The 21,935-nt window shown below is 40.4% G+C and overlaps 1 protein-coding gene across 1 annotated transcript in view; it reads right to left on the bottom strand.

Moving 5' to 3' along the window:
- Positions 1-21,483, bottom strand: part of ABL1 (ABL proto-oncogene 1, non-receptor tyrosine kinase) — a 118,639-nt gene extending 97,156 nt beyond the window's left edge. The window contains exon 1 of the mRNA XM_026657250.1: positions 20,096-21,483. Coding sequence (XP_026513035.1) covers positions 20,096-20,231 — 136 coding nt within the window. The 5' untranslated portion in view covers positions 20,232-21,483. The remainder of the gene's footprint in view (positions 1-20,095) is intronic.
- Positions 21,484-21,935: the final 452 nt, after the last annotated feature.

Here is a 21,935-nt window from a genome sequence, read left to right as displayed (position 1 = left end):
TATGTTTAAAATAAGGGTTAGTAAAAAAGTTATGAATTATTTTACTGAAACAACATGGCAGAGTTAGGTCCTCATGCACCAAATGACTCCTGAACAAATGTGAAATGAAATCAATATTGCTCCAATAAAAATCCAAACTTGTACAACATGTGGTCCTTTGAACTACCACGCCCAACCGTCATATTTACAGATTAAACTTCAGTGCCCTCCATACATGACTGTTTCCAGCTGTATTCATGTAAAATAGTCATTGGTAGGCATCCACTCTTCTTAAGATTGAGTTTATTTATTTCAGGACAATCCAAAACAAAATGCATCCCCCAGGCTCTAAACACCCTCACAAATAACTAAAAAGAGCACTTGATACAAAGCTCAGTGAAATCAAAGGAAAAATTTCTCGCTGATTTTAATAAGATCTGGCTAAGACATTTAAAGAAGAGCACCCATAACTCCATGTGAAATCAATTCAAGATGAAGAAGCTTGGCTCCTTTAAAGAAGTTGGGGCCCAGTATGCTTAACAGCAAAACAAAAACAAAAAACCCACACAATACATGAAACACTGAAGTAGCAGGTCAGCAACTAATCTCCTTCCCTATGCCCGCAAAATAGAATGAACAAAAAGATTTCCATCTTTATTCTAAACCCTTTTCCTGCTAGTCCATAACTGACCTAGGCAGATTATTTTAAATACGAAATTACTCATGCTTTGCCCCAGTTCACAAGTGACTTTTTTTTTTTTTTTTTTTAAATAACATTCATTTTGTGGCTAGGAGTGCCAAATACACACTTTTACTCCCAGGTCCCAGGAGAAAGGTTTGCACCCTCATCACACACAAATGGCTGAATCTAGTTTTGTAGCCCCTCACTGAGACAACTGAAGAAGTTGAAAAAAAATTAATTGCAGCAGTTAAAGTTGTAAGAATTTAAAGTTGGCACCTTCATTTTTCTATTCCTCTTTGCAGCCTCAAAGAAAATGTATCTCTTATAGGTGCACTGGAATTTAGCAATGCAGAAACAAAGCTCTCCAATGCAGGCACCGTCTCTTTATCTCTGTACAGCATCGAGAATAATGGAGACTCAATCCTGACTGGGGCTGGTGCACACTAATGTAAGATCAGTGTTTAATATTACTAATATACACTAATTGAATTAATGGTTATGTATTGTCAAATCTGAAAAAAATAGCACTCAAAAGTCAGGAAATTCCAAAATTTAAGATTTTTGCCACAATGTTAACTTAAATTGCATTGTACACACAGTATGTTGCATTTCTGCACGAGTATAGCAAGTGAGTATAGCAGTATTGCCTGGAGGAGAGAGTGGGACTGGAACTGGAACTGCACACACCTTTCACACTATAATCCAGTCACAGTCCAGCTGATTCAGAACACAACACTGTTTGCTGAATTCTTGTACGTCGAAATCAACATCAGACTCCATCATCATGTTGTATTTACTAGTCCTAATCTGCCTGTTAACCACCATCAGTAATACATTGTTTAGTCTCTACCCTTATGAGCAAACATGATTAAATTGACACTGCCATAGAAATTTAACTTTGGGAATTTCCTGGCTTTTGATGGTTTTACTTTTCAATCTTAATGCTGTATTAAAGGCTATTTTTTTTTTTTTTTTTTTGCATTATTTGATGCACATTTGGGTTCCAATCCTGTAATGGGATCCAAGAGGATGGACCTTTGTATCCACATAGAGCCCCAATGACTACAGTGCACCCGCCTGGATCAGACTGGAGGAGCAGGCCTTAGAATGTGAACAGAGGGTACTACAGAGCCACAACTTCCAGCAAAAGATATTTTCAATACTTTAATATGTAAACATTGGTAGTGATAGTAGGCCTGGTTTAGATGCTTTGCCAGTTTAGAAATACATTATACAAATTGTTTTCCAATATCATCTTTGGGTTTTTTTAAATGCTCATAACAAAATAAATTAAAAGAGAAAAGGTTATTTAGATCCCTTGTAAGCCAAGCTCACAGCAAGTTTGCTTTAGAACCAAAAAAAAGGGGGGGGGGGGCGGAGGGAATGGGTTGATAACAGAATACACCATCTTTCATCTCTACTTCATCAGGTAGAACCTAGCCCAGGTGGGAAGAGATCAAATGTCACTATCATCTGAAGTCTGGTCTGTAGCAGATGTGAAATAAACTGATAATCACGGTCCAGTTCCTACAAGACAGCTGTCTTCATCAAAATACACCAGCACAACCATCACCCTTGCTGAGACAGCTGGCAGTGAGGCAAATGAGTAGGAACAGACCAAAATGCCCTCTAACCCCAAATGATAGTCGCGTCAGGGCATGTGTGATGTTTATGCACAGGACATCATGGGTAAGTGAGTGCTGCTGCAGCCGCCTGGTTGCATGACCATTTAATGAAGAGAGGACTCTGGTCTGTGAGAACTGTCAATCTATCTCCTTTCACGAGCACTAAATTCAAGTACATAAGTCATTTTTAAAAGGAGAAAATTAGTTTACCATAATTCTACAAAGTTATTTCATTTGTTTTTGCTCCTGTTCATTTATTCCAATCTGCTGCACCTTCCCTTGGAGAGGTTATTAGCTCTGCTAATGGCCGCCAGCACTCATTTAATTCTTCTTAATGAATGTATGAGTGAGTAGCGGAAGCTATTATGTAGAGCTTAATAAAGGGTGGGAAGGAATTTCCTAAAATTTATTGCCACAGGCTGCTGCTTGAAGATAAAAAATAAATGGTAATTGCTTGGAACAGGAAGGAGGAGGAAGATAAAAAGTCCCTAGACATGAGGTACAAAAACACCAACTGCTATGAACCAAAATCTCAAAGCCCAGAGGAACAAGATGGCCTCCTATACATTTTTTGATGTTTAAGACATTTCCTTTGAACATGGATTCTGGCTGATAAGCTTGATCTCATCTGAAAGGATTATTTTATGACACTGGAAGGATAAACATTCACCTAGGAAGGAAGAATGGATAGCATTAACTCAGATGGCAGTTTATGAAAATATGATTTATATACTAGCAACAAGATGGACAGGTCCAAGGGACATCCAGAGTGCATTTTTGGATCAGATAAGCACAGCCATGATATTCAGGATCACATTCTGAAGTCGCCACCTAACATTTTATTAGTTACAATTCAGTGCCTTCCCATCACACCCCCCCCCCCCCCCCCCCGTTCCGTTCTCTACTGTTTTGGTTTGAGCAGGTGAAGAAGGGGGAGTAAGTGAGGGTTGGATGTGTGTGCTACCATTTCTTCAATTTCGGTTATTGTTGGTAAAAATCAATAGACTGAATAGAAAAGCAGTATCTGTCCTGGAACTCTAAGTGTTTGTTCTACATTAAAATGCTGCAATCACACTGTCATCCTTCGAGTGAACTCTAGGTCAAGTCTCAACAACTGGCAAGAACAAAGTGGAAATCAAAGACTCATCCAGTGTAATTGCAATCTGAAAGAAAAATACATGTTTTCAAAACTATGCTTTTGATTATGAAGCACAACATTTTTCAGTCCATCTAACTCACTCTGAACTTTATCCAGACAATATAATCCAACCATACACATGAGTCAAGGTAAGAAAACTTTGATCAATACCTCTGAACCAGAAGGCTAGCTTCATATGTACGCTTTAGAATTTACTTCCTGTAAATAAAAAGCGACACACCTTGCATATTGTAACAAATACACACTAAGAACTCAGCTAGTGGCCAAAAACAAGGAACCTGTTGGAGTTGTGTGTTAATTAAGGAAGCAGCAAGTTGAGAGTACAGCCACTTCATCCTGCACAGAGCAATAGTCTGAAAGATGTAGACCAACAGGAGAAACATATGTAGACTTGTCTAAAGTCAACCCAGATCTCATATACGACTTTGCAATAAGACGACAAGTCTTTTTGCAACCATGCACAGCCTTTCCAAAATGCAGTGGGGAGGAAATGGCTAAATGGAACTAGAGGAAGAAGTCAGCGAAGTAGCAGACTGGATAGGTAAGTCATTAGCTCCCTTGTCACAACAAAGGTAGAACAAATGAAGTGGGGTGGGGAGCTACCCTATATTCAGCACTCAATAAATCCACCCAGGAACTTTAAAGGTTACCTGCAAAGGGAAAAAATTGGGCCTTCCCCCTCCTTTTAGGGGGGTGGGGGCTTCTTGATGATGTATGAAAAGCTTTATGGTTGGTTTTTCTGGGGGGGGGGGGGGGAGGGGGGGGTTTTTTTTTTTAAAAAAAATTGGGTTGTTCCGCCACAAAAAAACTGCAATAAAAGGAAAACGGGGGAATAATGACAATACAATACAAGAGTCAAGATAATGAAAGCTGACCAACAGAGGGGGGAGGGATTTTTAGTCAAGTCTATTTAAAAATCAGTTTTTCTTTACATCTGTTTAAGTCCAATTACTAATATTCTGGAGAAACGAGGCCTATTAAAGATTCAATGCCCTCAACCCCTTTAATGAAGATGTCCGATCTAACAATATACATCCTCGGGACACACAGGCCTCCAGAAAAAAAACAGGGAAGACCAGAGTTCACATTTCTGATACTTTTAAAGTAAAATATAAGCAGGGAGGGCAGAGGGAAGGGAACACAACAAAACACACCTTTCAGGCCTGCCTTCTTGCAACTTAAAACAGCACAAAAAGAGCACACACCCAATTTGCCTTTTAAATGCTTTGCAGGTCACCTGTAAGTGCAGATCAGTATCATCTTTAGCAGACAGTAAAAAATTAAGATTTTTTTTCTAGACAGGGTTTCAGTTCCTTCACCACTCCTATTTTACTAACCTGGAGGAACAAAATAGGAAAGTAACTGGTCAACCCAGAAAGAGCAGCCAAATTGGAGGATGGGAAGAAGTAGCTCCAGGAGCAGCAGTTTGAGAAATGGAGACTAGAGAAAGTTTTAGTACAAAGATAACTTGAGGTAGGGAATTGCAAGACAAGTGTGAAGCATTATGGGATGCATTATGCAAAATGATAGTTGGAGATTGGGGGGGGGCACCTACTGAGAGCATTACAGGCTGGCAAAGCTGGAGCTTTCTTTGTGAAAATCAAAGCAACAGACCTGCCCATGACTTCCTTCCATGTTACTATTTATTATGTGTTGACATGCTCAGCTTCATAAAAGACATACAACACATCCCACAAAGCTTCCAATCTAAATACACAACACAAAGTGCACTGGGAGGAACAGAGAATTCAACATGGAATACTGTACGGGGGAAGTACAACCCCGCCATACTATTTTTCACCTTATATATAATCGGAGGGTCAGAATTGCAGGGTTTGTAGAAGCAGTCGTTTTGAGGAGAGATTGGAAAGAAAAGGATTTTTTCTACTTTTAAAAATCAATATTTAGCCCTGTGTCAGGGCCATTTATTAACATTCTGGGGTGCATATTGCTGTTTCTTACCACCACAAGCAGGGACATGGCATCTTAATCACTTCGGAAACAACTGAGCACTGCTGAGTTCCTTGCATTACAAAAATACTGTAACTTCTCAACATCAATATGCACATTTTACCTATTCAAGGACAATTTTTTTTTTTTTTGAAGGAATGGGGAGAGGATAGAGGCTGAAAAGAGCAGTAACAATTTCAAAAGCAGAACTTGAGGTGAACCAGGGAAGAAAGGAACAGTTGAATGTGGAAGTGATTTTTTTCCCCAAAGCAGGAATTTCCATTTCTAGTGTGTGCAAGACTCAGATGTGGGAGGGAAAGTGTAGGTGGAATAGGGGAAAGGAGGAATCAAGGAGCTTGTCATTGTTTTTGTGGAACACAACGTAACAAAATAACAGGGAGCTCCATCATGCAGGATGGCTCATAACCACCCACACAGCAGGAAACAGGAGACCAGCCCTGCAGAAAAGTCCTGAACATTACAGCTCTATGCAAAGTACTATCAGGGGTCAAGCTCCTAAACTAAACTTATTTAAATAACTCAGACAGGACTATGATTTAAAATAATAATTCTCTCAATAGAGAAGCTTTGATGTGAACTGGATCAAATGCATTAGCCTCTCGAATCAGGGGTCGCATTTGGCTTCACCCTAGTGACAGTCTCCATTCAAGAGAGGTCCAACGTCCTAGTTCTGCAATGAAATACATGCATGCAGAACCCACACCCAAGCAGAGACTCAATGTCTTTAATGGGACAGGTACTCAGGCAGAAATCTGCACTCATGTGATCTCATTGCAAGATCGAACCCAAGACTAGAATAACAGGGGAACATGATGTCAGGAATTAGGTGCACTCGGAGAGTTGGGTAGAAAATGCTTGCTCAGAGCCTTCTCACCATGCCTAACAGTACTTCACTTATAAAGCATCAGATTCATACGGGTGGGTTGGAAGGGTTTTTAAATAAACATGGAATCCTCTCCTCCAATTTTTTTTGTCCAAAGAGGCACATTTTTATAACTACCCATTCAGCATCATTCTGTAAAAAGTTAATAAATCCTATTGTTTGTTCTTCTTGATTTAAGCATCAAGAAATTCAATTCACCTAAAGTTATTTGCTTGATATAGCTCTGACAGCACACTGCTGAGAAGGAAGCTGCAATACTTTTGCAGCACCACTTGTTATGTAAGCATAACCTTGGTGTACTCGGATTGTTGCTGGGGTGCAGGATGGAACCATTGTACAAACCAAAGTAAATGGAAGGTGAACTCAAACCACACAATCACACTGTAAGATTGCAGCAAAATGTCTCCAAGGTGGCCAGGTGCTCCTTTACTTTAAACAGGTCAATTTTGCCTCTAAAATTTTTCAAAGTAGTACATTTTTAAAATTCAGCTGCTAGCAATTTCAATTTCAGAGTCATAAAAATGTACTGTGTTAATAATTGAAACCTAAAATGCCTGTCTGATTTGCTATAGTCCTTAGTCGCTCTCCCCAAAGGGCTCCATTTGCCTAGGGGGAGCATTTCACAACCTGCATCAATGTTTAGAAACAACTTCAGTGGATGAAAGCACCATAGACATACAAATGCTGTCTTTTACTGCCCGAGTTTAAAAATGGTGACATCCCAGGGAACCATCTAAAGCCGCTTAATAGTAGAATGGTTATAATATGTCAATCAATCCCATGCACTCCAAATAATCCACGATACAGTTATTACAACTGCAGTTCACTCATAGTTTCAACATTTCAGCCACAAAATCTGTGCTTTATCAATAGACAGACAATGTTCCATCATCTCTTCCATGACTCACTAAGGTTAGGATGATGAAGCATCCTTACTACAGGATGATTCAAACCCAACTAGCATCCATGATATGTGCATCATTCCAGGGCCTTCAGATCATCAGGTTCAAAGGTCCTGCTAAGGCCCACCACTTCCTAATTTGGAAATGCTGCACATTACAGGGCTGTCTGAGCCAGAGAGCAACAGCAGGCTTTACCTTGACCTGTGCATTCTTAACGCCTTTGTTATTAGGTAAGGCTAAATAATGTGAACTGGACCAAAATGTTTTAACACTGATCTACTGGGAAGAAAACAGAACTAAACACTCTGTTAATGGTTCTCACTTTACTTACATTATTTACTACATTAAACTGAATATAGCATCTTTAGCTTCTTTGAGTCCTTACCTGATATTAAACAGTGTTGAGTTCACTTAAATTTAACGTTCAAGTTCTGTGTTCTTACCCAGAGCTAGGCAAAGCCATTATCCTGCTCTTTGAAGTTCCCAAGTACCATCAAGTGATGTCTGCTTATCACCACCACAGCAGTTATTCAGCTGAAATGCATGATGCCTGTGCTTTGCAGAAGCAATTGCTAATTACATCAACCAAAATGATTAAAGTGTTTAAAGCTAGCAGTTGCCTCCAAAAATCCAACCATTATTATTCTAATCTGCCCTCTGCATGGCTCAGAAGATTACCTACTTAAATAAAAAAATGTTATTAACACTGTATATTTTGCTAATCAGTCCAATAGGCTTTAGCACTTTGTGGCCTCCTCCAGACCTATTTCTGCTGCAGGTTCAGACAGAATCCACAGATTAAATTTGTGAATTCTAATGCAGAAAGCCACAAGGAAAACAACAAAGGAACTACTACATCACCCCAATCCTCAAAGAATACCTTGCTGCTTCAGCTCTAATCCAGAGACAAAGCAGGGCAAAATGAGATAGTCTTTTTCTCTAAGGACTTAACTATGCTGGTCAACAAATTCCATAGCAGTTTTCATTATTATCAGCAGTAGTAGTATTACCGCACCATCTAGGAGTCCTACTCGTGGACCAGATTGTGCTAGGTGCTGTACAAACAGACATGAGAAAGACTGTCCCTGCCCTAAGGGGCTAACAATCTAACTATAAGACAACAGCTGTAGCTCAACAGTTTGTCTCTTTTACCAACAGAAGCTGGTCCAATAAAAGATATTACCTAATCCACCTTGTCTCAGAGACAGATGGGGAAGTATAAGTAAACAATGAGACAATACTGGTCAGCATGATACCCATTGGTCTCTAGAATCTGAAGATAGACAATGAGGTAGCTTTGCAAATATGTATGGAGCACGCCCAAGCATGTTGGACAGCATGGGAAAAAAGCATGAAGGTATTTGACGGAAACAAATGGAGAGTGGAGGTTGGCACCCCTGGATCAGAGGGGAGAATCAACTGTATAGCGAATGAGAGATGATAGGTAGGGTGGGAATTCACTGTGAAAGGCCTCGAAAATTAATACAAACAGCTTATGTTTGATGTGACAGAGAAAGGAGAGCCAGTGGAGGGATTTAAAGAGAGGGGTAACAGGATCAAAGCGACGGGTTAGGAAAATCATCATTGCAATAGCATTCTGAAAGAATATGAGGGGAGCAAGATTGCATTTGTCAAGGCTAGAGAGAAGGATGCAGCACTAAACAAGATGCAAGCCATATCTTAGACATGTTACATAGAAAGAATTGGCAAGGTATTGATATAGCCTGGATGTGAGGACCTGGAAAGAGGTCTGAGTCAAAAATGGAGCACTACGGCTCTACCAATATACATTTTTCCTCACAGATGTGGCATATACAGGTGTAAGCAACATCTAAAGTGACATATATGATCATGCCTTTCATATTGTAGGGGTAATTATTATTATTTGAATTATGCTAGTACCTAGAGGCTGCATCCCCCTTGTGCTACATATTGTTCAAACACATAACAGAGACGATCCTTGCCCAAAGAGCTTTTCTCACTCCCTACAAATAACTGTACAGTCGGTAATACCATAAAAGGTACACAGAAATTGCATTTAGTAGGATCCACCAAGAGTCATCATTACATAAAGGTTAGAATGGAGAGAACCTTGAGTTTACTCACTGGCCTCTGTCAAATTATCTATATCTTAATAGAAATAATAGTTTCACATTTAATTTAGTACTTTTCACTGGAGCATTCCAAAGCTGTTTGCAAACATTAAGCATACCCAGATAAAATACACATTGCTTTCTCTAACAGCCATTGCAATCACTCTCACTAACCTGGAATGTACAGTTTTAAAACAACTTTATACCTGGACAGCTTTACAGAGGATATGCAGAAGGCTTACAGTTAGAAAAATAACATACACACACACACTCAAGTGTGCATATTTGTAGCCCAAACTACATTGCTAGATGCATTCATCTTTTTCATAACTATTATCTCTCCAAAAAAAACTTCACTAAGATGGGGATATTACCAGGCTACAGAGTTTAATTTTTAAGTCCATAAAACAACACTAAAGAGTAAAACCCCACAATATCTTCACTGTCCCTTTACCTACCTATGATCAGACTTCTGACTAAGACAATATTAATACAATGGGTTGAATTGTGCTCCCCAGATAACCCCCATGAATCCCACTTACAGACAAAAGTTTAAGTCTTCGGAATTGTTGAAGTTTCTAAACATACATATTATTACCAAAATATTTACAAAGCCGCTTTCCTCAAAGGAGTTGTTTTTAACTTCCTCAAAGGAGTTAAAAACAATCTAAAATACAATACAAACAACATGAAACAATACTGAAACAGGCACAATATTTTAAAAGTGAAATAATGTGGCTCAATTGGATAGGATGGGGAGACGAGACGCTAGGCAGGAGGTAGCAATAACTGAAACTGAAGACAGTGCTGAAAAAATATTTTCAAAATTGTGTTTCTACTGTTTAAAGCAAGGAAGTGTAGACTGAAATGAATACTGTGCTCCCATGCTCCCCCCCCCCAAAAAAATCCTTATGATAAGTGAAAAAGCACCATCACCTTACAACCTAAAATGCAACAGTTCAATCCCTTAGTGCAAGGGATGTCAAAGAGAGATGCATCATCAGAAAGAAGGCCTCAAACCAGTCAGGATTATGGGCTTTAAAAGTAATTCTTGTATAGGACTTTAAGTTCAATAGTGCTACAATATTATTTTAGCAACTTTTTAATAATAGTGTTTAATTTAAAAGACCTGATTGCTCGCCATCTTCTAATTCAGGGTTGTCACTTCTGCCCCCAGATCTTACCATTAGTTTTTGATACCACCTTTGGCATATACCTCTCATTAAAGGGCTACAGACCATTTTATCAGAACTGAAATTGTTCCAACTACAGTACTATTCAAGATCCAGAAAAGACATCTTGTGGCTAGGTTTTAAAATTTCTCAAGGTTCATTTAAAAAAATGTCACAAAAGATTAAATAAAAAAGTAACACCTGTAGTTGAGTTTTCTACAGCATATCCTCACTGACAATTGCTGCAGTTATAAGAGAAACTGATGAGATTAAGGCCTGGTCCACACTACCCCCCAACTTCGGACTAAGGTACGCAAATTCAGCTACGTTAATAACGTAGCTGAATTCGAAGTACCTTAGTCCGAACTTACCGCGGGTCCAGACGCAGCAGGCAGGCTCCCCCGTCGATGCCGCGTACTCCTCTCGCTGAGCTGGAGTACCGGCGTCGAGCACTTCCGGGATCGATCCGGGATCGATTTATCGCGTCTAGACAAGACACGATAAATCGATCCCAGAACATCGATTGCCTGCCGTCGGACCCGGAGGTAAGTGTAGACGAACCCCAAGAACATAACACATAGCATCTTAGTGGGTCATTAAACATATCTAGCAGTCAGTAGAGATGGCCTTTTCAAAACATGAAGTTTCAACAAACAAAAAGAAATATTTTCAGGAAATCTGAATGACTTCCAAGTTAGTTTTATATCTTCAGCCATCTACCACTGACACTCCCACATGCTTGAAAAATAGCAGTATTTGTTCTCGATATAGACAAGGAATTACCAGTGATTAAAAGTTTTAGCAATTTCTACAACAGCTGTGCCAATTTCTAGCTTTCTTTGCAAATCAGGAGCTGATCAGACTCGTGGTTATACTGTACCGCAACAGTTGACAGTGCTAAGTTAATAGGTGGGTTTTGCCTTCAGCACTTTAGACGGTGGATGGGTACAGTAAATCAAGCTTCTCCCTGGACAGCGTTTATATGAGAGGAAATACCGGGAGCATGCACAGCAATTGTGATAAAAATCTGACACACCCAGGAAATATACGGCAGGGAAGGGGGAATTCCTGCATTTTATCGAACTTCAGTATCCCCCACCAAAAAATTTTTAGCATGTACTATTAAAGGGAAGTGGTCACATGAAATTCAGCACCGCCTTAATCATATGTAATGCTCACATTATTTTGTCCCTTATGTAAATATGCAACACAAACCAGAATACAATAATGCTCAGTACAGAAACTATTTGATGAGCTTTAAGAGAACAGAGCTAACAGGATTTGCTTTACTGGTGCCTGAGAAAGCATTTTACAGGAGGAGTTTACTCAGAGGCAGACTAGACATACTCAAGTCCCTGAACATAAATATGGAGAATGCTTTAATTGACGTGGCAGAGATAAGGTAGGAAGAAAAGTTAGACCAGAATATAAATGCACTGCAGTGCATCAGCACACCAGCATTTATGGATAAATGACTGCTCAAAACAGTCATATGCAGCAACACTGGTTCTTTAATACAAGTAATTAAAAGAAGCCTTTGTAATTAATAATCTACAGAGAAAATCCATCACTCAGTAAAAATGACAGAGCAGAGATATGTTACAATACTGATCAGCTAGCCTTTAGATTCCTGGGTGAATCCTGATCTCCCCTACTTCTGTGTAAATTAGCAGTAACCCCACTAAAACAAAAAGAACAGGAGTACTTGTGGCACCTTAGAGACTAACAAATTTGTTAGTCTCCAAGGTGCCACAAGTACTCCTGTTCTTTTTGCGGATACAGACTAACACGGCTGCTACTCTGAAACCTGTCATTACAGCAGGGAATGTCATTCTAGACAGATAAACTAAGTATGTGGATAAGGGAATCTTCCCAGAGTGTAAAAAAAAATAAGAGAAACTTAGGCCTGGTCCACACTAACCCCCCACTTCGAACTAAGATACGCAACTTCAGCTACGTTATTCACGTAGCTGAAGTCGAACTATCTTAGTTCGAACTTACCGCGGGTCCACATGCGGCAGGCAGGCTCCCCCGTCGACTTCGCGTACTCCTCTCGCGGAGCAGGAGTACCGGCGTCGACGGCAAGCACTTCCGGGATCGATTTATCGCGTCTAGACAAGTCGCGATAAATCGATCCCAGAAGATCGACTGCTTACCGCCGGACCCAGAGGTAAGTATAGACGTACCCTTAAGCAATGTTAGACAATTTGTACCAAATGGTGCCCTCCAGTGTCTGCAGCTCCTATCAACTTCAACAAAACTCACACTGAGCATTTAAGAACAGAACCAGGGCCAAATACAGTAGCTAAAGAAGAATAATTGAACTAGAGTAGGAAAGAGCTATGATAATTTGGTTTTAGGCAGCTTTGTTCGCTAAAATTCTCTGGACACTGATTAATATTTCTGTCCAATATTTAGTCCTTCACCTTCCTTTAAACTAGAACTGCAAGCACTGATAAGCAGACTGACTCCTACAGTTCAAGTTTAATTTGAGTTCCATCAGTACAGAAACAAGATTTGATAGAATATCCAACAAAACCCTTTGTAACTTCTGCTTAAATTGGTTTTATATTTCTACAGCAATACTCCTCAGTGATTCACAACAGATCTTTTAATACATCTGGCATGCACATGAAGAAGACTTGTGCAGCAACAGTAAATCCGCATCACAAAACACTACTAGGTGAAGACAGTGGCTCTCTTTATAACGATACCAATAGGTATACTACATAAAATGCAGGCCAGAAAATATGGAAAGCGCAAGATATATGAAACAGTAAGTAATTCTAAAAAAATTCCTATTTTCAAGAGTATTTTTGGCCTTTTACTACATTCATACAGACAGAAGCAAAAGTTAACATAAACCAATCACAACACTGTGTAGAAGAAACATTGTGAACACAGGCTAATGTCATTGGCATCACACTAAAATACTTTAAATCCTATAATGCTACACATTTGGAGTATATCAACATGACTGCAGCAACATTCTACAAACAGTTGTGAGATTTAAAAATTATGAGTCAACAATACTGTAATTCAAGGCTTCAGATTTATCAACTTACCACTCATTGAATATTCAATTAGCACAGGTCTGCTATTGAAAATTGAAGTGTTATTGTTCCAGATACACATTTAGATTATCTGAAGTCAGCTAAAAAGGAGTTATGTTTACATTCACAAGTGATAAGTTTAACATGATTATACAGTAGTAGTGGTAGTGATTGCAGCAGCTGCAATCTATTCTTATTTGTATTACAATAGTGCCTAGAGGCCCAACTGAGATTGAGGACCCATTTTTCTAGGCACTGTAAGAACAGCCATACTGGGTCTGACCAAAGGTCCATCTAGCCCAGTATCCTGTCTTCCAACAGTGGCCAATGCCAGGTGCCTCACAGGGAATGAACAGAACAGGTAATCATCAAGTGATCCATCCCATGTCGCCCATTCCCAGCTTCTGGCAAAAAGCTCTGTACAGCTTAGAGAGAGAGAGAGAGAGAATCTTTGCCCCAACAAGCTGACTGTTTAAATAGACAAAACAGACAGAAGGTGCAAGGGAAACAGGTGAAAATGATTTGCCAAAGTACAAAGCATGTCAGTTGCAGAGCCAGGAACAGAGCACAGGTCTGGTGGCTTCCTGTCCAATGCTCTATCCACTGGACCTTGCTGCCTCCCTAATGTAAAAGCTTAAGCTTTAACTTTGCCATTTCAAATACTAAACGTTTGTTTTGGCATATTCTGAAATGCAGTGGGTAAAATGATCTCTTACAGACATTAATTCCCATTCTAATGATCTGCAGCCTTCTCCTGCCATCCCATACTGATCATCTTCCACAAGATTTTTATGACAAAAGGTACATAAAAAGAATGCAGAACCAGCACAATCACAGTCTAGCATGCTGGCAACTACTACCTATTCATCATGATAGAGATAAACTGCTTAAACATGGCAACTTCTTGGAGATTAGTTAGTCTGCAAAACAGAATAGCTTTTCCTCAGGAAAAGGATTAGTCATTCCATTACAGCCCAATGAATTATTAGGATGAAGGATGTACTGCCTAGAACGTACCGCCAAGGGCTTATATAATTGTTTGATCACTGCCTGATCTGGACCACCTGGCCTCTGAAAGTTCATTCTCTCTCTACAATAGCCTCAATATTAACTTTAATGAGTTTTATGACAATAAAATGATAATTGTACACCTCAAAATCATGCATTTTTTTCTACATGGCAGAAAAAGAGGTCAATATCTCTCCTATAAAAGCAGAACATAACCAATGCAGACTCTAAATGTAGCAAGGCAGTTAGTAATATGCTGAGTCAACCCACCAAACACTGAAGGAGGAACTAGCTCATTTTCATGGCCCACCACTGAGTGCAATATAAAATGTAAACAGCATAAGTGGTGTAAAAGAAGTCAGATTACTAAAGCTGAAAGACTATTAAAAATACAAGCAATGTTATCAGTAACAGAAGAATTTTGTTTAAATTGATATCATCCTTTTGAAAGAGTTTTTATGAATTTTTATGGCAGTTTTCCATGACAGATCTCTCCCTGGATGCCTTCTGTGAATGTGTGCTATAGGTCCAGCTAGTAGGGTGGTTGGTTTCCTGATTAAAATACCAAGAAACACTCTGTGCTCTCTTGTAACAAGAGCCCAGACCCAGCAGCAAAGATTCTATAACACTCTGCTTTCCCACCTGTCTTTTCCACAATCTCAGCAAATAAAGAAAACTACAGGTTCCACCAGCTCATCTCTTTATTTAGTAAGAACTCTTGTAGATTACCTTCCCACATTTTCATTGTCCAGTCTTCGAAAAGAGGACAGCATATTTTGCCACTACCAGAGGACGTGAAACACTTAATTCTTGTATGAGCTCATTTCATATTCAGTTTCCCAAGTATAGTCAACAGATATTTGAAAGAAAGCTCACAGATGAAATGAGGTGAAATGCCCTTTTAGCACAATAAAGCAATACTGACTAAAATGTTTCTTCCCTCCTACCTCCCTTTCAGATAAAACCCTCTCCCTCAACACAGACCGGGGGTTTAAACAGGCAGGCTCAGTTTTATAACATGTTTGCATTAACTACAGGATACGTCAGAGGTAGAAAATAGATCACAGATTTGTAACATGAAAGGTAATGAAAATATCATGAGCCCAGGTTTAATTCTTGTCTACCAGGGAGCTCTTTATACACTTAAAATGAGGTGAAGGACAGAAGAGAAAGTCTCAGATTCAAGGCTCCTTTGGGAAGTTCCCCACCATCGCCTCTCCCCCCTCCCCATTAGTTTCAATTACTTCCAAATGAGCCTTGCAGCAAAGGAAGCTCATGAAGCACAACCATGCATGGTCACTGCACTGCAGGACTTTCCCAATAGCAGTTGGAAATTAACTACTATCTCACAAGTCTAGTAGGTTTCAAACTGCTGTTAAATAGACTTTAAGCTACCTAAGTGCATGGAAGTCTTCTACTTGCATGAACAGGAAAACATGGAAGTCCCATAAGCACTTGTTCAATGTAAGTTTCTGGGCAAGGTGTAAAGATACTAACAAAAATGAAGCATTTATTAATAAAAAGTGTGTAGCGTTAGCCTTCGGGGAAAAAACCAAGGGAATTAAATCCAAAAATATATACTAATTAAAATTAATAATCTTACATTACACTCAAGTAAAACAATGCAAAGGTTAAAGGTCTCATAATAAGGTTAAGTTCCACCCATCATACATATGGATTTTTTTTTATTACTAACTCAAATGTATATTTTAATATTCTGTGGGCGTAGTTCTGCCCTCAGATATGCACTCACGCTTCAGTTCGTTTGAAAAGGAGCTGAGCAACTGTAGACCAAGGGTAAATGAAGGCTCCATGAGTGCAAAAAGGGCAAGTTAAGCTTATTATGAGAACTTCAATTTTGCATTTTTTTGACATGAGTGCTTTAGCATTCCATTAACTGTCATTTGTATTTAATAGAATATGGTTGTTTTATTATGTACAACTATCTTACAATGCTAAATAAGCCATATGTCGTTCCATTTTGTACAAAATACTGCATGCCTCAGAGGAATGAGCTTTTCTTAATAGAGAGAGCAGACAGGATTGTACACTCTTCAGGGGAGTGACCCTGGGCTCAATACTCAGTTGAAAGAAGCATAAGCTCAACATATGAGAAGGAGAGGTACAGGTGGCCTTTCCACTTCCCCTAATCCTAGGCTGGCCAGGAACTGAAGTAGCCCATGGTGCAAGTTAAAGTACTCTAAGGGATGCTGTAACTGGCTTGGAACTGCCCACTCTAGAAGCCATTATGCTGGTGAGGATCACAATGAACTCCAGCCCACAGAACAGCTCCGATATCGGGGCAGGGAGGGAAGAAGGAAGGGTCAGAAGCTCTGATGGCTGTACACCAGCTGAGGATTCCTCCATGGTGGGGAAAGGTTCAACTGCCCATTTAGGGGAGATTTAAGGCCCCTTTGCACCACTCCAGTAGAACAGATGGACATTAGTGGGGCCAAGGGTCTGATGATTTGTCTTTTTACATGTCGAGAGCATGTAGGACATTATTGGCACTATATAATTAACAACAGCTGAAAAATGGAATTACTCTCATGAAGGTTGTTTTGATGTACATTGCGGATATCCAAAATTACTTACACTTTAACCACATTGCTAACCAACTAACAGTGCAGAACACTCAGGCATTTGAGATTTTTTTTAAACATTGCATATCGGTGTGATTCTGTCAGTCTTATATTAAATAGAACTTAGCTCTGAAAGTGGCTCCACTGAAATCAATGGGACAGCTTATTAAATAAGGCACTACTTGATGTAAGGGTGACAGATGTCCCATACATAATATCCACTCAATGGGATTCTGCTCTCTCCTGGGGACATTCTATGAGTTAAACCTATCAATGCATTTTTGCCATTAATTATTTTTATAAGCTTTCCTTCCTTGGAACTTTAAGACTGACAGAATCATTTTTAAAAGACACAGACTGACATGGACTTTGCTAAGAGATTTATAAAAAGAATATTAAAAATTGTTCAATAGATCACCTTTGTGCCAAGGCCAAATATAATGTTCTTTTAAACGGACAATGCTGAGGGTGACAAGCCACTCCAGCTGCTCCTCTCTCAACTATCTCCTGACATAGGTGCCTTCTTTGAGACCTTACCTTGGGTAGCCCATCCTTCAGTTTTTCTTTAAATACGCATTAGATTTGACAGAAAACGAGACACCCGACTTTCTGCGGGACAAGCTGGTGCACACACTATGGCAGAGAACATGCACACACTGATTTAGATCTTACAGGAAACCATGTAAAGAAAATACTAAAGAGAAATTACATAAAACAATTAGATTTTAAAATCCTGAAAAGAATCCCAATTTGTTTTTATACAATACGATCCACAGCAGCTTTATGAATAGGATATGAAATATGAATCATTCTCTGTCCATATACCAAAAAGACAGATTAAGGACTATTTTCTTTACATGGCAAGAAAACTACTGATATGCAATTTTAGAGAGATGGGGAGCACCCGAAGCTATTTTTTCCTCTCTACAACCTAAACAGCCAGACTATTTTTTTTAAATTACATATAATTCATTCCCAAGATAAGATTTTGTAGGCAAGGTTTCAGCCAGGCGCTATGTTTTTATGCCAAGCCCAAAACGGGGATGAATAACTAGAAACAGCAACAGAGTCTTAAATACTAGCTGTGCTACTGAGAGCCACTATACTCAGAGGGATTATAAGGGAAGAAGCTTTTCCTCATGTGGATAAGTGAGACTGAACTTTTGCAGTCCCCTTAACAGATGTAATAGTCTTGAGGTTCCCTTTCAAGTTGTATTCTTTTTTTAATCAAGACACTGAGGTCTCTTGTGGACATATGGAGTATTGCCATTATAGACAATACTTTTTCTTGTAAACGTGCTGGGTTCTTCTGACCTCATGTCATCCTGACAAAAAGTTACCGTCTGTCTATTCCTGTTAAATGATCAAAAAGCAGGATTTCTGCCTTGTCTCCCAGATCAAAACACCAAACTTGGTTGGAATATTGTGTTACTTGCAGTTTAGTGGGTTTCTCGCTCCAACCCATCTAAGCTTGAAGCTCTGTATAGAGAAGCACAGAGGCAACAGAGATGGGGCAGATGTGTATATTTGATTAAAAAATAATAAAATACTTGGTTTGGAGTGTTGTTGCAGTGGGAACATGCCACTGATACCACAGCTGTCATAGGCTTATCATCCAGCTTCCCAAGAATTAGCTTCACTTTACAAACAATCACTGCACGGACACATTGTATGGGAAGAGGGGAGAAATACAAATCATTTTTAATCATTGATTATTTTAATATTTTAACACACTCAAAACTTCTACAGCATCCATCTGCAAATAATACTAAGAATGCTATTGAATTTCCTGGACCCTCTGGGAAATTCAGGATGAAGAATAGTTTCACAAATTAAGTACCCTTACAAAATAAGTCTCAGGCGCATTTATTTTAAGAAACTTTTTCACCTGCTATTTAATTGTGTTTCCAGAGAAAGCAAAGCTTTCAAAGTTATCTAATGGCCAAAGATGACAAACACTGGGCTGTTTCATGCCTGAATAAAGTTACTCTGAGTGGAATCAAAATGCTAAATGGCCATGGTCAGAATCATATTTTCGAGCCTAAGAAAGCAGTTTGTAGCATGTTGTCTCAGAAGAACTTCTGAATTCAAAGCAAGTGCAGGATAGAGATTTAGTAAAAAACATTTCAGCAACATATTTTTCTTTCTGCGTCTGTCTTTTAACGGGGAACCATAGCTTGAAATCTAATCAGTTAAAAAAAACGAATTAAAAAATACATTTAACCAGGCCATGAATCCCACTGCCCCTTTTTTCTCTCTCTTTTTTTTTGGGGGGGGGCCCTTTAAAAATCACATTTCTCTGTCCCCTGTTACTGGGTGCAAGGCCCACATGAACACAAGGTGACACTAAGCTCCCAGTCCTGCAAGGTGCTTCACACAGGCTAACACCTCTGCTTCCATGAGCATCATAATACAGGCCTCACTGGCTACCTAGGAGCACAATGAAACTGAGCATCCACAAAAGTTGTCAAATACACAAAGTAAAAAACAAACAAAGCAGTTCTCTTTGTCTTGGGTGTTACTACTAACTACTATAGTAAATACAAGTGTCTCAACAGAAGTGTGATATTTCAGTTGCCCTTTAAATAGATGCAAAAAAAAAAAAAAAAAAAGATTAGTCATGACATTAAGCATAGCATCCTCACTAGAGTCAATTGGTCCAAATCTTTTACATACAAAATTCAAAAGATTCAAAACAAACAAACAAAAAAATGTTTCTAAAATGTCTGCCCTGGATAACATTATGAAGAAGTTGGTTTGCCTGCAGTTAGCTATATAAGAATGCCCACTGGGGTTTCACAAAACTGGGAAACAGCAATATCTTACCAGCTGATCATACAGAGGGGTCACCAGAAACCTTAGGGAGCAGAAGAGGGAAGACACAACAGCTAATACCCTTCTTTTTAAAACTATTTCATACAATTTAACAAAACACTAATTTGCAGGCTAACTACAAATCAAACGGGGCACCAATCAAAACACCTACCATGTTCCACGAAGACATTGCAATGTGGGCCTCCATGCCTAGATGATTCTTTCTTCCCTGCTCCTTTGATAAAGTGCAGGGCAGGCAGACTTGGCCTCCTCTGGTCCCCAAGAACTTTTCCAGGCTGCTGCCCCATAAAGTAACGATAGGCAATCTTTCCCAGGACAAGAAGGGTGTGGAGACGGAGATCCCTGATCTTCCAGGTTGGCAGAGAATTTGGAAGTAAAATAATATTTTAGATGTGTGCGTTTGCTGCGTTTACTGCATCAGCAAACTGATCACTTTAAGCAGAGAGTTCAGTCAGCTGCACAGATTCTTTCTACACTTTAAAAACTGCAACAAGACTCTTCAGGTGGCTTTATGCAGAGCTGTGAGTTATAAGATGTTCCATTTACTTAGTAGCTACAACAAGTGTTACCAAAGTTTCAAGTTCTTGTCTGTAATGAGTCTTCCACTGAGTAAATGGGAACTAGTTCATCTTACCAATAAGAAAACCACATATAGGGTCACCCAGGCAGGAAATAGTCATTCCCATTGCAATCAGTGTCAAGGTTTCTTTTTTTCCTTTTCTTTTGCATAGCACTTAGTTAATAAAGGCCAAAAAGCCAGTGATTTGGCTTCAAGTATTACTAAAGTCAGAGAGAGTCAAGTGTGTTAGAGTCATTTTAGATTTCCAATCAAGGTGCAGACAGTTCAAAGTCTTTGAGGATCCATAATGACATTTGAGTGAGGTGGATGTTTCAGTGAAACTTGCAGTCATCCAAGCCCAACAGATCTGCCTTCTCCGAGAACAAATTTTCTGCCACTCTTACCACTGCTACCTCTCCGACGCTCTGGGTAAAGTGAAGCAGGTGATTGGGCACTTCAGGATCATTTTGGAGCAGAAGCAATAACCATCATCACGATAACATAGTTAACGAATTACCCATCTGCACCAGCCTGCTGCTTATAAGGCAGAGAAGCCAACCCTGGCTTGTTCCTTATTGTTTCATGAAGGACATAGATGCCACTCTACTCAGGCCATTCGATGCTGGTGGCAGGAAAGCGCCGTTAGTCCAGTGATGCTCTCCAGGAGGAAGGTTTCTGCACAGTAGCCAGAAAAGGTCAAGCTGAGGTGACCGGGCTGGCTTCATCCCAATTGGGGAGCTTAACACTTTGAAAGGCCTGCTTGGTGAGTTATAGCAAGGCTATGGCTTCTGATCATCCCAAAGCTTGGCAAGGGAATTAGAGAGGCCAAGAACCCTAATCCCCACATGCCCTGAATGGTCCCAGGGGCCAGAATAATGGTGTGGGGAGGAACTCCAATATGACAAGGGGCAGAAACCTCGGGGAGGGGGTGTCAAACCCCAGTCTGGGGTGGGGGGAGGAAGGAAAGAGGACGCTCAGCGCTGGTGGGGGAGAGGGGAGATCAAACACCCCGGGGGGGGGGGGTGGGGGGGGGCGGGGTAGAGAGGAAACAAAAGGGGGGGGGGGTCAAGGCCTAGTCTGAGGAGGGAGGAAGCCCCTTGGGGTGGAGGGCAGGGTTTAAGCCCCAGTCTGGGGGGAGGGGGCCCCAGAGGGATGGGGGCAGGGCTGCCGTCTGGGGGGAGCGGGGGCACTGACGGGTGAGGGGGCTAAGGGGCCGGGGCCCCCCCTGGGGCGGTTGCGAGTTCCCGGCTCCCCCCGGCCAGTCACATCCCCGCCCTGCCTCCGGCCAGCCGCCGCCTCTGCCTCCCGGCCGGCTCGCCGCCGCGGGGCTCTCACCGGCACCGGGCGGGGGTGTCCGCTCCCGGCTCGGTCAGGGGGAGAGGAGCCCGCGGCACACGGCGGCCATGACGGGAACCTGCTGGCGCCCGAGCGA

This window comes from Terrapene carolina, unplaced genomic scaffold, assembly GCF_002925995.2.
Source record: "Terrapene carolina triunguis isolate 2854851 unplaced genomic scaffold, T_m_triunguis-2.0 Scaffold238, whole genome shotgun sequence".
Lineage (NCBI taxonomy): Eukaryota > Metazoa > Chordata > Testudines > Emydidae > Terrapene > Terrapene triunguis.
This window is presented reverse-complemented; position numbering and strand designations above follow the sequence as displayed.